This window comes from Condylura cristata, unplaced genomic scaffold (genome assembly GCF_000260355.1).
Source record: "Condylura cristata isolate star-nosed mole 26May11 unplaced genomic scaffold, ConCri1.0 scaffold00001, whole genome shotgun sequence".
Classification (NCBI taxonomy): Eukaryota; Metazoa; Chordata; class Mammalia; order Eulipotyphla; family Talpidae; genus Condylura; species Condylura cristata.
In genome coordinates this window covers 28,469,553-28,483,380 of record NW_004567102.1, presented here as the reverse complement: position 1 = coordinate 28,483,380, position 13,828 = coordinate 28,469,553, and the positions used below count along the sequence as shown (strand labels likewise).

General features: G+C 39.4%; 1 protein-coding gene across 3 annotated transcripts in view; it reads right to left on the bottom strand.

Moving 5' to 3' along the window:
- The window catches only part of KCNQ5 (potassium channel, voltage gated KQT-like subfamily Q, member 5), a 460,478-nt gene that overhangs the window by 74,085 nt on the left and 372,565 nt on the right, over positions 1-13,828 (bottom strand). For all 3 annotated transcript variants that reach the window (XM_004673622.2, XM_012722138.1, XM_004673623.2), the window contains exons 6-7: positions 6,379-6,489; positions 94-189 (exon numbers count right to left, since the gene is read on the bottom strand). In XM_004673622.2, the coding sequence (XP_004673679.2) occupies positions 94-189; positions 6,379-6,489 (207 nt within the window). The remainder of the gene's footprint in view (positions 1-93; positions 190-6,378; positions 6,490-13,828) is intronic.

Sequence of the window (13,828 nt, the reverse complement as noted above, 5' to 3'; positions counted from 1 at the left end):
GTAACTCTACTAAGCAATGAAGCACACTGATTGGCAAATGACCCAGCAAGCACTCACAGAGACAGATGTTGCCATCTACCTACTGACATTTACCTGAATGAGGTTGGCAGCTGGGTTCCTTCTTTTCTCAAAGTGTTTCTGGCGGTGCTGTTCTTGCACTTTTAATGCAAAACCTGAGCCAAGAATTCCCTTGAACAAAATACAAAGACAGTACTTTAAAAAATTTTTTATCCTCATGACAAGAAAAATGATTTTTTTGGGTAAGTATGCTTGGGGACAGATGTTAACTAGTTTTGTTGCGGCAATCATTTTGCAACATATACAAATACTGACTCATTATGTTGTACATCTAAAACTAACAATGTTATATGTCAATTATGATTCAATAAAATTTTTTTCAAAAGCACTATACACATATTAAAAAAATCCCTCTAAAATGAGTCTGAGAAAAGGCAAACCATATGTAATTTGTCCATAAACACATTACTTAGTAAAGCAAAGATTACCTCTATTATAATGCCATGGGATACTGGCCAGTTTGGTCAGACAGACAAGGAATATAACAACTTCTGTTCTCTAATAAATCAGACATTGCTATTCTTTTTGGTAGAGCAAGTGATATCCTAACTACAAAGAAAGATAACTTTTTAAAAGAGATTTAACTGGGCTTATTGAAGGGTACAAGAGTTGGGTGGGGTGACATCCTATCTAGCAAGTAGAAAGGTACTGCAAGTATTTGCACAAAATGAAGGATTTTATAGTCAGAAAGTAGATGGGACAGGATTATTGGCAAAAGAAAAGAAAAAATATTTCAGGGAAAGTCAGCTTTTCTCAGGAAGGGAGAGGAGTACCTTCTGCAGCTCACCACGCTGGTGCAGATCAGGAAACTTCAATGTGACTGGCTTAAAATTAAATTTTGGGGAGAGGTTGAAACTGCACTCAGGGGTTAAATCTGGGTGGGGTTTGTCATGAACACTCCATTTTGGGCCTGTTTACTTATTTATTTAATTTTAACTATTTCTCTTTTTGGATCAGACTCAATCTGAGAGCTCTGATCAAAATTTAAGCCATCAGTGCCACTCCAAGCTACCCTTTCTCACATTTTCCAGTGATCCATTATAAGACATTCACAGATGATTTAGAGCATGAATTCTAAAATTACAAATTTAAGATTTTTTTTTGCCACATTTCTTTATACTTAGGTTAGATAAAATGCTCTTATCCAGTGATAGAATTTGGAGAACATCATTTCTGGTTTTGGACAGAGGTGGGTTTTTAGTTAAAGACAGTTGAAGGGCTTGCTGTTGTGGACATAGGAGTTTTTCTAGCCTGTTGATTATAATACTGAATTTTATATTTTCTGTTCCAAAGTGGAAGAGAAATCTTTGAAGTCAGTTCTAGCATAATCTTCCATGATACTATAATTTGACACCTTCCAAAAAAGGACACAGCAGTGGGATAGTTATCTAGATGAGACAGTTAGCTAGACGAGACACTCAGGTTTGAAGACAGAATGTTTCCCATTCTGTTAGTTACAGTTAAGACAAGAGCATGGGTCATTACAGAGTATGTTCCTATTTTCCTAGACTTCAATCTCATGCTTTCAGCATTCCTTATCGTTTGTTTTGGCTCACCTAGTCGGTGGGGTTAGTAAGATTAGCATGTCCCTTCAGAGTTTATATTAGTTCTTTGGCTGGTCTGCTTCTGCTTATCATCTTGATCTGCCAAAATTCTGCCTCTTTGATATGTCCATCTCTTTTCACTTGGGTTTAGTCTAACATTTGTGTGGAATCAAGACGCTTTGTCTCAGCCTTTGGTTGGCTTTGGAATTGCTAGCGCAGCCCGTAGGCTTTGTTTATGTCACTATTCTAGTGGTATGGGGTGTGGAGCTCTATTGTGTTCAAGCCTGTGGGCTTAACTTGCTAGCTACAAATTATTCGCTCTTTATTAAACTTTAAGAAGCCTGACCCTTATGTTAGAATGGGCCTCTTCCATGCACTGAGTATTTCCTAGAGGTAAGGAATGGTTTTTCTTTTCTTCATGCTTTCAGTGTAGCTCAAAGACAGTGTAGGTGGTCTGGGAGGTAGTGGGATTGTCTGCAGGAAGAGGTGTTAAATCTCAGCTGGATGACAACTTGATTAGGGTATTTTTGGATTCTAGATAACCTTTCACCTTTCTTCTTATCTTTAGGTTCTGCAACTTTGAGTATATCTGCGACAACAACCAGATAGTCAGCAATGCAATTATGTTGAAAACAAAGTTAAATGATAAAACTATTTGCTATTAGTAAGCAATGAGCTACTCCATTATTAATTAGGATTGAAGATTAATATGAGATTAGATGTTACACCATAGGGCTGCTTTTTCATTGACTGTCTAGGCTCTCATCTCACGCAGGTTGCTATTGTGCCAACTAATCTTCACAGAAGCCTGGTTATATGATCTTGTTTGTAAATGTAAGCAACATTTCCCTCTAGTTAGAGCTTATAAAAATTGCCCTTCATTTCCAAATTCAGATAAACTTTAATCATCTATAACTCCTAATTTTTTTTGCCTGCTACTGAAGTTCATTTAGGAAAGATTTATTTTACACGAAGCACAAATATATAAAAGAACATAAAAAATTAGAATTTAGAGAATATATTTATCATGTGTATACTATATATACATTATTACATGCTGTGTATAATTCATTCATCTGGAGCCTAATTCAGATGGTCTACATTGAATTAACAGCAACAGCTGCCATTTTTGAGCTCTTCTTATGTAACTATGAAGTCAGGGTTCAGTCCCTTTTGGGAAATGACAGGCACTACACAGCACAAACTTAGCATCTGCCAAACAAATTAACACATATTGAAAATCACATTGGCCTCACTTAGAAACATGTATTAGTAGATGGTAAACATTACCTATATATTTTTTCTGTCAGACTACAAAACAGCTATTAAACCAGGTCTGCTCATCATCTGGCTATGGATCTATTCCAATTTTTTTCCATCTCTCTTAAAACATAGTCCAGTGAACACAAACAGACATCCATGAAATTAAAGTCTGTTATTTATATGTAATCATGTGAGTTAATATACATATATATATAGTTTATGTATTATGTGTGCACATATAGTATATCCATCACACACACACATTTATAACTTACATTTCAGCCCTATATATAGCACACCAGTAGGTTAAAACTCTCAGAACCTGGGTTTTTCAGATTCATTTTCTGAGGTCACCTGCCTTAAATTTTTGGGCTTTTAGTTTTAATTCTATGCTAAGAAGTGCTACACAAATATCATGTTGAAAGAAAATATGCTTTGATAAAATTTTACATATTTACCTCTGTTATTTTCCATATGAAAGGTGTCCAATTTGCACTCCACACTTGGCAAACAAGCTAGACTGAACGATACACTTAGCAGGAGAATCTAGCAGGATGGAAGGGACTATCCTTATGAGATAGCTTTCTTCTCAGGGAACAGGGGAGGAGCTGCGGTTGCCTTCGCCAGCCCATCAGCCTAGTGCTAGAAAGGGCTTCAGGGAAAGTGACACCCTCTCTCACTCTCTGGTGCTTAGGAAAGGGCAGTCCATAGGACCCTGTGGGGTGCCGAGAGTTCTACTTTGGGGAAAGGCTCTTTCTTTCTTGGTCCTTGAGTTTCTTGGGTGGGAGGAGCCCCAAACTAGGATGGCCCATAATCGACTTCTAACTTTCTTAGCAAAATGCCCACATGCTCTCCTAAATCTCAGACAATACTGCTGTCAGGTCACTGCACAGTCATACTGGTATTTCCATCTTGCCTTTTAACAAAGGTTATACGCAGTATTATTCAGAAAGAGGAATTCAGCACTTTCTCTGAGATTGCATCGACAGTAAAGTCTATTTTTCTTGGCATTGTTAGAGAGTGTTCTCTGTGAGAAAATTTTTCAGATATCCAACATATTTTAATTTATTTTTGCATATAAAATTACAGTCACTTAAAACAAGTAATTGTAATAAAGTAAAAATGAAAACCAACAGACAGCTATAAATCAGAGACATTCTATGGGGGTGGAGAGGGTAAAAGGATCAAAACAGGGGTGGGAAGAGCTTATTGGACTATAGCGATGGCACATGGGTAATTGGTGGTGGGAAGTCCATGGGGGTTACAACCGTGGTGAAAAATTGTACAAAGTGAAGAATGATGTAATATATATATTACAGTCACTTCATTGGGAAATATTCCAAGACTGGCAAGTTATCTTTCACCTATAACCTAGCAGAATAACATTGTGTAAGCTCCCCACAGTGATCCAGAGTTTTACTACGGAATGGGGTATTTCATGTGCTAGAGGCAGCCAGCTACCAGAGGGAGGCTGACCCTAGCACTAAAGTACACAATTCAGCTTATCAGAGTTTTGTCTAAATTAAGGAAAGTTTATGAACTAGGCCTCGAGTACTCCTTTGAGGACAATGCATTCACTGTTGTCTTTTAATAGTCCTGAATTGCTTACTTCCATTCATAGTTTTTGCTGGTTCACAGAGGCTTTTATAATGTGTGGAATAAAAAGTATAAACACAAAAGTGGCAGATAGTTTCTTACTAGTTTTTGAGGAAAGGAAAGTTCAAGACTGCATTTTGTAGCTTCTGAAAGTATTATTTTTCTATAGGGAATTAGATTATTTTGAGTCTCAGCTCATTCTAGATTTTGAGGTTGCCAGACAAGTTGACAAGATGCTTTTGGACTCTCTTTGATTTATTCATTTCATAATAGGAAACACATATATGTAGATTAGTACAGAGAAAGGAAGTAACATTTCATGGAAGTTATTTTTCATGACAAGCACTTGACATATTTATCCCATTGGTTTTCACAAAATTGCTCTGAGAGCATTAATTCTTCTTCCATTACACTGATGGAGAAACATAACCTAAGTTACTGTTATGAGGTGAATTGTCCCTGCTCCCTCCTCCCTCATTCATATTATGGAGTCCTAATGCCTAGAATCTCTGAATGAGACCTTATTTAGAGACAAGGTCTTTGTAGAGTTAATCATGTTACAATGAGGTCATTAGGAAGGGCCCTAGTCCAAGGACTGGTCTCCCTATAAAAGAAAGTTTGTTCTCACACATATACAGTGGGAAGACTATGTGAAGATACAGGGAGAAGATGAACCATAATAAAAGAGACTTGAAATAGATTCTTCCCTCATTAATCTCAGAAGGAACCAAACTTACTCACCCCTTCCAGCTACCGGGACTGTGAGACAATATATTTCTGTTGTTCAACCACCTAGTCTGTCATATCTTGTTACAGCAGCCCTAGCAAACTGATACAGTCACAAAGGTAGCAAGTGACAAAAGCACACAGTACCTGGCTTTAATTTTAAGCTGAGGGCTAATGCACATGCATGTTCTTTTCATTTTCTTCTCCATGATTTTGTGTGGTTTAGAACAGAACCAGTCCAAGTACTGGCCACAGAAAAGACAAGAAGGTCACTTGAATGCATTAGCTGGCAGAGCAGGAGCACTGTAAGCTGAACAGTTGTGATAAAATCACTATTCCTTGGGCTTAATTCGGAGAGTGCTCTGGCTTCTCTTACTGCTTGACAGGGGCTATGAGATGAATCAATTATGTCTAGAACAAGACTGAGGCTACTGTTCCTTAGGCATAAATGCTGTCATGTTTTAACACACCTTTTGCTAACTCTCATTGCCCCTTGGAGGGAAAACTGAATAAAAGTGAGAACTTGGGGGCTATTGGCAATTGTAATACTTTGAGCAACTGCCTTTAAAGAAACAGGGTAAATGGTTAGAAAAGCAAGTCTCATCCATTAAGGAGAAAATAATCAAAAGCTTAAGAGAAGATAAATGTGCTATTCATTCAAATAAGATGCAGAAACTGCTCATTAAGAAAAATCAATAATGATGATACAAAGAATAAATCATCTGACACATTTAAAATCCTTTCAGGTAATATGCGTTTCACTCAAATCGATCTGAAGAGGTAAATACTCCACTTGTATTCATCTATCTCTTCAGTGACACATCTTACAAACTAAGTTGGGGGGAAAAGTTTAAAAAGATTATCTTTAAATATTTACAAATATTTTAAGTGGATTCGTAGCATGCTTACTGAGAAGTGATACCATCTGAATGACAATTTGGTCATAAAGACCGAGCAGGTAGAAAACTCGTTGGTTAAGTGTGCTTAAGGGAATACCATATTCCATAAAGTATCCAATGAGATATGTAGAAAAATCAACATTTATTAGAAAAATTATATTTGTAAATGATGCAGTTATAGATGCTCCCAGGCATATCAATTTGTGAAAGTGCACACTAATGAACCTCTAAAATCTAATTTAAAACGGCTTGATTTTTGCAAAGATACTCACGGCAGGAAGTGCAAAGAAAGAAATGCCAAGGAGTGCAAAGCCTGCAGAAAGCAATCTTCCCAGCCAAGTGAGGGGAGTTTTGTCTCCATAGCCAATCGTTGTCAATGTAATCTAAAAACAAAATAAATAGAACATGCAGCTTAAGTACTGGAGAGGAAAGTTAGGACCTGCGAACAGGAGGCAAGCAACGTTTCCACTAAATCATTATTCAACAAGTCTTGTTGACGCATTTTATTACTGTGCTTTAATTTTCCATGACGCATAACAGAACTTGTCTTTGTTTAAGGAAGGGAATAACCTACATACTTGTTCCTCTCTTATAACACAGTTTTCCATCTTTTCTAAGTGTATTTATTCAAAGAAAGGGTATTTACGAAAGCGGATAACCATCAGTGACACAGAAATGATAGCATCATGGATTTAGGACTAAATCAGTACACAAAACAATAATTTATGTTAATTAAGACTGTCCATTTATTACCTTGGCAGGCATTTCCTGAAGGTCTGGTGTGTACAAGGTACGTGTTATGATTTGCAGTGGAAAAATATAAGAGCAGTACATGTTCTTGTCCTACAATATTTACAGCATGAAAGGGGAGCCATGTCACACACAAATCATTAATGCAACAAAATAGGGCAAGACAACAATTATGATAGATTAAATTTGCTGTGAGAATTCAAAGAACAGATGGATTATTTCTGCATTGGGGGTCAAAGAGCCTTATTGGGGAGTTGTCATTATGCTTAGACTTTGAAGGAGGTACAATAATTTGACAGGCAGAAATAATGAAGAGAGTGATCCAGGGAGGGGGAATATTGGTTGGTTCTGGAAAGTATAATTTGCTCAGTTGGTCAGTCTAAAGAAAATTGGTGGAAATGGAGGTTAAGTAGAAACACTAGAGTTAAATCAGGGACTGTTTTTGAAAAACAATAATTAAATCATGTCTTGCCCAAGGTCAGGCTGTTTCAGGGGCTCCATATCTCCTTTAGAACAGCTCCTGCCCGTGAGGTTCTAAATAATCCATAGGATGATGGGGTAAGTGAACTGAAAGGGTGGGACTGTATGGGAGTGGAGCACAAAGACCTGTGTTTAAGAACTTTGGTAGAAATACAACTAGTGCTGGGCTGAGATGAAGGCAGAAGACGACATCAACAACTGGAGAATTTCCAAGGGAAGATGGTTGCCCCACAAACAAAAATCTGAAAATGAGAAAGATTTTGGAGCAAAGATGAAGAGTTTGGATATGCAAATAAGTTTTTTAATTGTCAGGAAGACCCAGATCTAGAAATGTTGAGCAGGAAATGAAGTATGAGATTTGAATCATGAGAGATTGATTTTGGCATGAGATTTGGGTTTTGGAATCAGGCACAGGGTGAATGTTGAAGCTCTGTGAATAAATGAAATTTCACAGAATATAAGGAAAGGGCTCAAGGACTCTGCAGGAAACAGTCATTTAAGAGATGGAAGGGCAAGAAAAGTAAGAGAGGTGGGGCCCCTCCCTGGTGGTACAAGTGGTTAAGCACAGCACTATGAAGCTATCTGTAGCCACTGCAGCACAGGTTCAATCCCCTACTAGGGAGCTGACCCACATGGTGCAGCTGACCTCTCCTGTCTTACCTGCTGCTTCCCTCAGCAATGTATTTTAGTAGATTAACCTGTTCTGTTCCCCACTCTGTTCCTGATGAATCCTTTCACCCCCTGCACCTCTGGTCTATACCCCAGTCCTTGTATACATAAATAAGGAAATCTTTTAAAAAACAAGTAAGAGACCTAGGAATGGGTAATATAAGCGGAAATCCCATGAGGAAGAGAGTATCGCCAAGAACCAGGTGACCCTTCATGTCCAGGTGCAGAGGAGACATGGAAAACGAAGTCTGAGAAAAGATTCTGACTATATAGGAGTGGTCACTGGTGGGTCATTTCTAAGAAAGTGGTTACTTTGGCCATGCCCTTTCATCTGAACTCTGGAGGAGGGTAACAATCTGAGAGGTAGACATGACAGAGGGAGAAAAACTCCAATCTTTCAGCAGCACTCAACTCAGAGGATGAGCCCAGGCTGGAAGCTTCTCTTGGTGCCTCACTTTCATAACTTTTCCCCTACCTATGGCCCCTGGTCTATAGGATGGCTTGACTTATTTATTTATTTTTTTTTTAACTTTATGATGGTAAGAAAGTGATACATATGTGTTCAGTAGCAACTATCCTTTGAATTTTGATCTTTTCCTTGATTAGCAATTTGCAAGCCCGTCCTCTCCTATGATGCTGGTTCATGGCCACTCCCAGTCAGGCACACTGTCTTGAGGGCAAACATTGGACATTGTACAGTGTGCTGCACTGCTAGATTTTTTTGGATATTGTGCTTTTGCAGCACCTATGTCTACAATGGTAGGCTACTGTGAGTGTTCTGAGCCTGCTTAAGGTAGGTGAGGCTAAACTTTGTTCAGTAGGTTAAGTGTAGTAACTGCATCTTTGAGTTAGGATATTTTCATTTTATGATTCATTTATTTGGGTACAACCACAGAACAGTCATGGAAGAGCTGTGCATCTTTGGTGGTTATTCCTACTCTAGTCAATATTTGAATATTTAATTCTTAAGGTTTGATTCTGACTCATTTTACCTTTTTTTTTAATAAATGAAATTTACTTATTTCCTTCTATCAGTTAATTTTTGGATAGAATGTTAGTCCCTGTAGTTTTCCTACTGCCATAGCACCTGCGACCACAGCACAGTCCTGTGCTCTTCTCTCCTCTGTTTTGACCCATCTCCCTTCTCTTCACCTGCTGTGCCTCAGATCTGTGGGTCTTTTTATATCTTTTAAAAAACTCTATTCTTTTTGAGCTTTCCTTTTTATTTTATTCCTTTTCCTCTCTCTTCCCAGGTGATCTTAGAAGTTCTAAGGGATTTAAATATCATTTTAATGTTGCACACACCAAACTTATACTTGCAGTTCAAACCACTCTCCTGAGTTCTGGATTCACATATCTGCAGCTGATATTTCTATCTGCAGGGTAGACTGTTACTTAAACTTAACATGCTTAAGACAGAGCTCTGATTTTCACTCAACTGGTCATTCCCTCAAATGTATCCCCTCCCATCTTATCAAAAGCATGACCATCTAGGCAGTTTTTTAAGCCAGAAGCCCCAGAGTCTTCCTAAATGCTCCTTTCTCTTGCTGCCCTCACTGAATCTATCAGTACATCCCATTCCACATCCCAAAGACACTGTAAATTCATTCATCCCTTTCTTCGTGTCTCCACTGCTATCACAGTAGATCAGGCTGCTGCAACCACAGTAGATCAGGCTGCTGCAACAGCCAGTTAACCACTCTCTACTTTTGCTCTTGCCTTCCTCCAGCACCTTCTCCACACACCTGCAAGTGGTATATTTTTTCCCCCTCTTTATAGGAATCAGTCAATGTCTACTCAATGAATTCAGAAGCTATTATCTATAGTTCCTATGCTCTGTTCATAAGCTTTCCCCTTGCTCACTGTACTTTAACCACACTGTCTGAGAAGTTGACAAGACTCGATTTCTTCCAATGGGTCTTTGCACATCCTGTCCTGCAGCCAGGATTGTTCTCCCATTTTTTTTTTTGTTCTCCCATTTTAACAAGGTTCCTTCTTATCTTTCAATCTTCATCCAAAAGTTATCTTAGAATGGCCATCCCAATGCACTCCATAGGGTCTGGTCATTCTATTCCAGCTCCTTGTTTCTTTTTAAAGCCATTAATCATAAGTGGCAATTGGCTTTATTTATTTATTTCAGGAGGGGCCCTTATTTCCTTCACTAGAAAGGAAATAAGTCTTTAGTCTTTGTTATCACTCTAACACCTGGTTTGATGCTCACATCAAGTGTGAGGAACTCAATAAATATTTAGTAAATAAATTAAGAAACTTCTCAAGAACATTGGTGAGAAGTAGAAAGAAAAATATAGGGCGAGAACTCCTAGGAATCCTTTACTTGAGACTTTTTAGGTTGGACTTATGTAAGTGTACAAAGAGGTGGACTGAATAGAGGAGAAATGGTGATTTTCTGGAAGGCCAAGGTGCCCAAAGAAACAGGGGAACTTCACCAGTGGGGTAGTTGGAGGGGCTTGTCTTGGCAATGTGAGAGGACACTTCTTCCAATGTGGGGGGCAGATGTGGACATAGTGTGAGAGGGCAGGGGAGGGAAAAAGCAGGACCTTTCCACTACAGTGACAGAGAAGGTAGATGTCTGAGCAGTGCAATGCATGGCAAGGCTTGAGGCTGTGAGGTGAGATGGTGAGGTGTCAAGTGGCCTCTGGGTGGAGGAGGCTTATGGGAGATGAAATGAGTAGAACAAGTTTATCTAATGTCATGGGCAGTCTCAGTCAGGGGACTCAAAGAAATTCCTTGAGATTGGAAAAAAAATATCCCAGGTTCATTTATATTCCAGTCTGATCTCAAATATGTGGGGGAGATTTCACCTAGTATATTTTATTTCTCCCTGAAAAACACCTTAATCCTTTTACAGCAGTTTATTAGTGATAATAAACTGAAGGAGAAATTTCACGGTCTGGTCACAGCAATAATGTTACATTTCATGGTTTGCCTTACATTCCAAGGATACATTCAATTTATTCTTCTTGGCCCAGTGCTCAGAATGGGTTTTAAAACTCAGCCTTGACTGAGAATAATAAGACATGGTGAAATGACAGGTACATCCCAGTGTTTCATTCTGAGCAGAGAAGAATGCCTGGTTTCTGCCCTCTGACTCCGTGGCTGTCTTTCGTGGGGAGGAGAGTGTGGTGAGCTCTGAGAGCCACACCTTGGACTCTCTGGGGGTGGTAAAGACCACCATCCACCTCTCTCAGCAATCTGAGACTGAATTTCACTGTGGGAGCAAGACAGGGAAGACCACTTTTTCCACTTTGATTTCAAAGTTGCTTTGAATGGTGCTTGGTTTAAAGCTCTGGAACACGCTTTTGCCAAGGTAGGCTTAGAAAGGCCTGGGGGCAGGGTGGCAACTTTGTCTCCTGCAAGCTGGAGCTGGTAGGGCTCTCCTTTATGTTGTGCCTGAAGGGAGCATCGCTTTACTTTTGTGGCTGCCACAAGGACAGCTGGGTCTGTTACAGGGCACCCCACTGTGAGCTGGACTGCCTGTCTGTGGTCCTCATCCACGTGCTTAAAATTCAATTGTACTGCAGGTACACACAAAAAGGGTCAATAATGGGTTTATTTACAAAGGGGAGAGAAAAACAAACAACCCTAGGAAAGAGAGAGTGAGAGATACAAGTTCACTAGAGCATCCTACCAGTTCTGCTGACTTGGAACTCCAATAGTACACTGAAAGCTCATCAAGAGTCAATGATCAGCCACCAGCCATGAGGCCAAGGGGGAGAGAGAGCCCAGCATTGGCTCCTCTATGTATCCCCGAAATCTCAAAATGGTTGCTTAGCTCCACCCTTAGGTCCTCACAGTCCCCCCTTTGGTATAGTTTCAGTGACAGGAGTGGGGGGTGGAATTGTAGTTTCAATCACTGGAGTTGGGGGAGGAGACCACAAAACCTACATCTGCAGAGTTTGTTCAGGACATCCTTTCCCCCAACAGGACTTCGGATGTGAACAGAGTGGTAGCATCAGAATGGAAATGAATATAATATCTTATAATAAAAAGATATGAGCCTTTTCCATGAATTCACATGACATATCTGCTTGTTGTAGCTGCTGATTTTCTAAGGCAATGATTGGGTGTATTCGATAAAATACTTCATCTTCAGATAAGGCCTGCATAGATGCTCACTGATTTTCTGGACTTTCAGGTCAAGCTGCTCTTAAAACCCCAGTGTATCTCTTTGGAACACAAGACCTGCATTATGGTTTCCTTTTTCTAACACCTGGAAGGCCCTGCTAATGTTTATCAGTGGGCTCTCAGCATATGAACTGAGGTACAGAAGCCCTCTTGGTGTTCACTGTCCCACACCTGTGCTAACATTGAGCCCATGTTTGTTAGCTCTTATATGTCTTTCAGAGGCTGGACCCGGCAGTGGCTCATTTCATTTCCATCCAAAGTCAGATAAAGGCAGGTTTGCCAGAATTCCAAAGACACCAACTCTTTAGGGAAGCTCTGGGAACAGCAGCTTGGTTCTGGGAAACCTGGGTTGGGGTGGGGGGGAGGAGCAGGGGCTACATATATGATATTTAAGGGACTGGAAGAAATCACACCTGGAGGAAGTCTCCTGTATTGGGCATAATTCCATTTTTTTGATTAGCATTTACTATACCATTTCAAAGCTAACAAACACTTGAATTTACTTAAAAAATTAAGTAAATCTTAATTAAAAAAAATCTTGCACTATCTCCTTCAGGACAGTGTTAGGTAGAATAATATTTTCATTAATTGAGAGGATGCCATTTATTGCCCCACTTTATGACATGTGAGGGGAGCTGGCAGATACATCCCACCTTGTAGCCTGACATTTAGGGAAAGACCCGAGGGGGGCTGAACCACTTCAACCTGTTGCACCACTTCAGGAAGGCTGAGAGTCGGTAGTACCTTTTCTCTGGTTAAATAATTTTCTTGAAGGCGATTTGGCAGATGGCAACAGCTCAGATAATTTTTTTTTTTGCTCTCATATTCCATATGTTCACTTGCAGTCATGCAGGTGAGAAAAGATATTTTCTGAAATTCTGTGGGTTGCAAATATTGGCATGAAGGTATAATTGTGTTAGCAAAATCTAAGGTGGACTGGGGGCACCTTTGTTGTGTTTAGCAATCGAGAAACTTCTTCAGGAATAAAAACAAAACAAATGCAAATTCTGGTCTTAGCAATCTTGATTTTTTTTTTTTTTATTAGATGAAAGATGCTGTGGAGGGATTACAACTTAGAGGTCAGGTTGCAGGCTATCATTTTTTATTTTTTGCAATAGCAATATTAATTCCAGTCCAGGAGTTATAAACCCTTCCTACTTTCCTTCAAGCAGCAAATTAACAAATATTTACTGGTCTTCTTTTGAGGATACAGTTATAAAAAAAGTGTCTAAGTAGTGCACTCATATGAACAGTTAAGAATATATTATTTATAGATTTCCACAACACAGTATAACTTCCCCATAAGGGGTCTTTAGAGGATTCAAGTTGGCAGTTTGCTAGCATGTCCCACCCCTTCTCCCTAACTCTTTTTTCTCTGTTTCATATTCTCTTCCTTTCTCTCTCTTTTTCTTGAGGACACTTCCTGAGCACCTAGTTTCAAGCAGTGGGTTGTCATAAAACCTGTGTAGTTAATTTTAAAGTTGGTCAGCTTGAATTAGGAGATCAGAACATTTTTTTGATCTTCAAACAGCAGAATCTCCTGTGGTGGAGGTGTCATGAGATTTGGGTTGCTCTGTGGTGGCTAGCTCAGGGAATTAGCACTCCATGCTGCTCATCTAGCTCCTGGCCAGACGTGATAATAATGGCCACTACCATTTGTCACGTGCTTGATAAAGC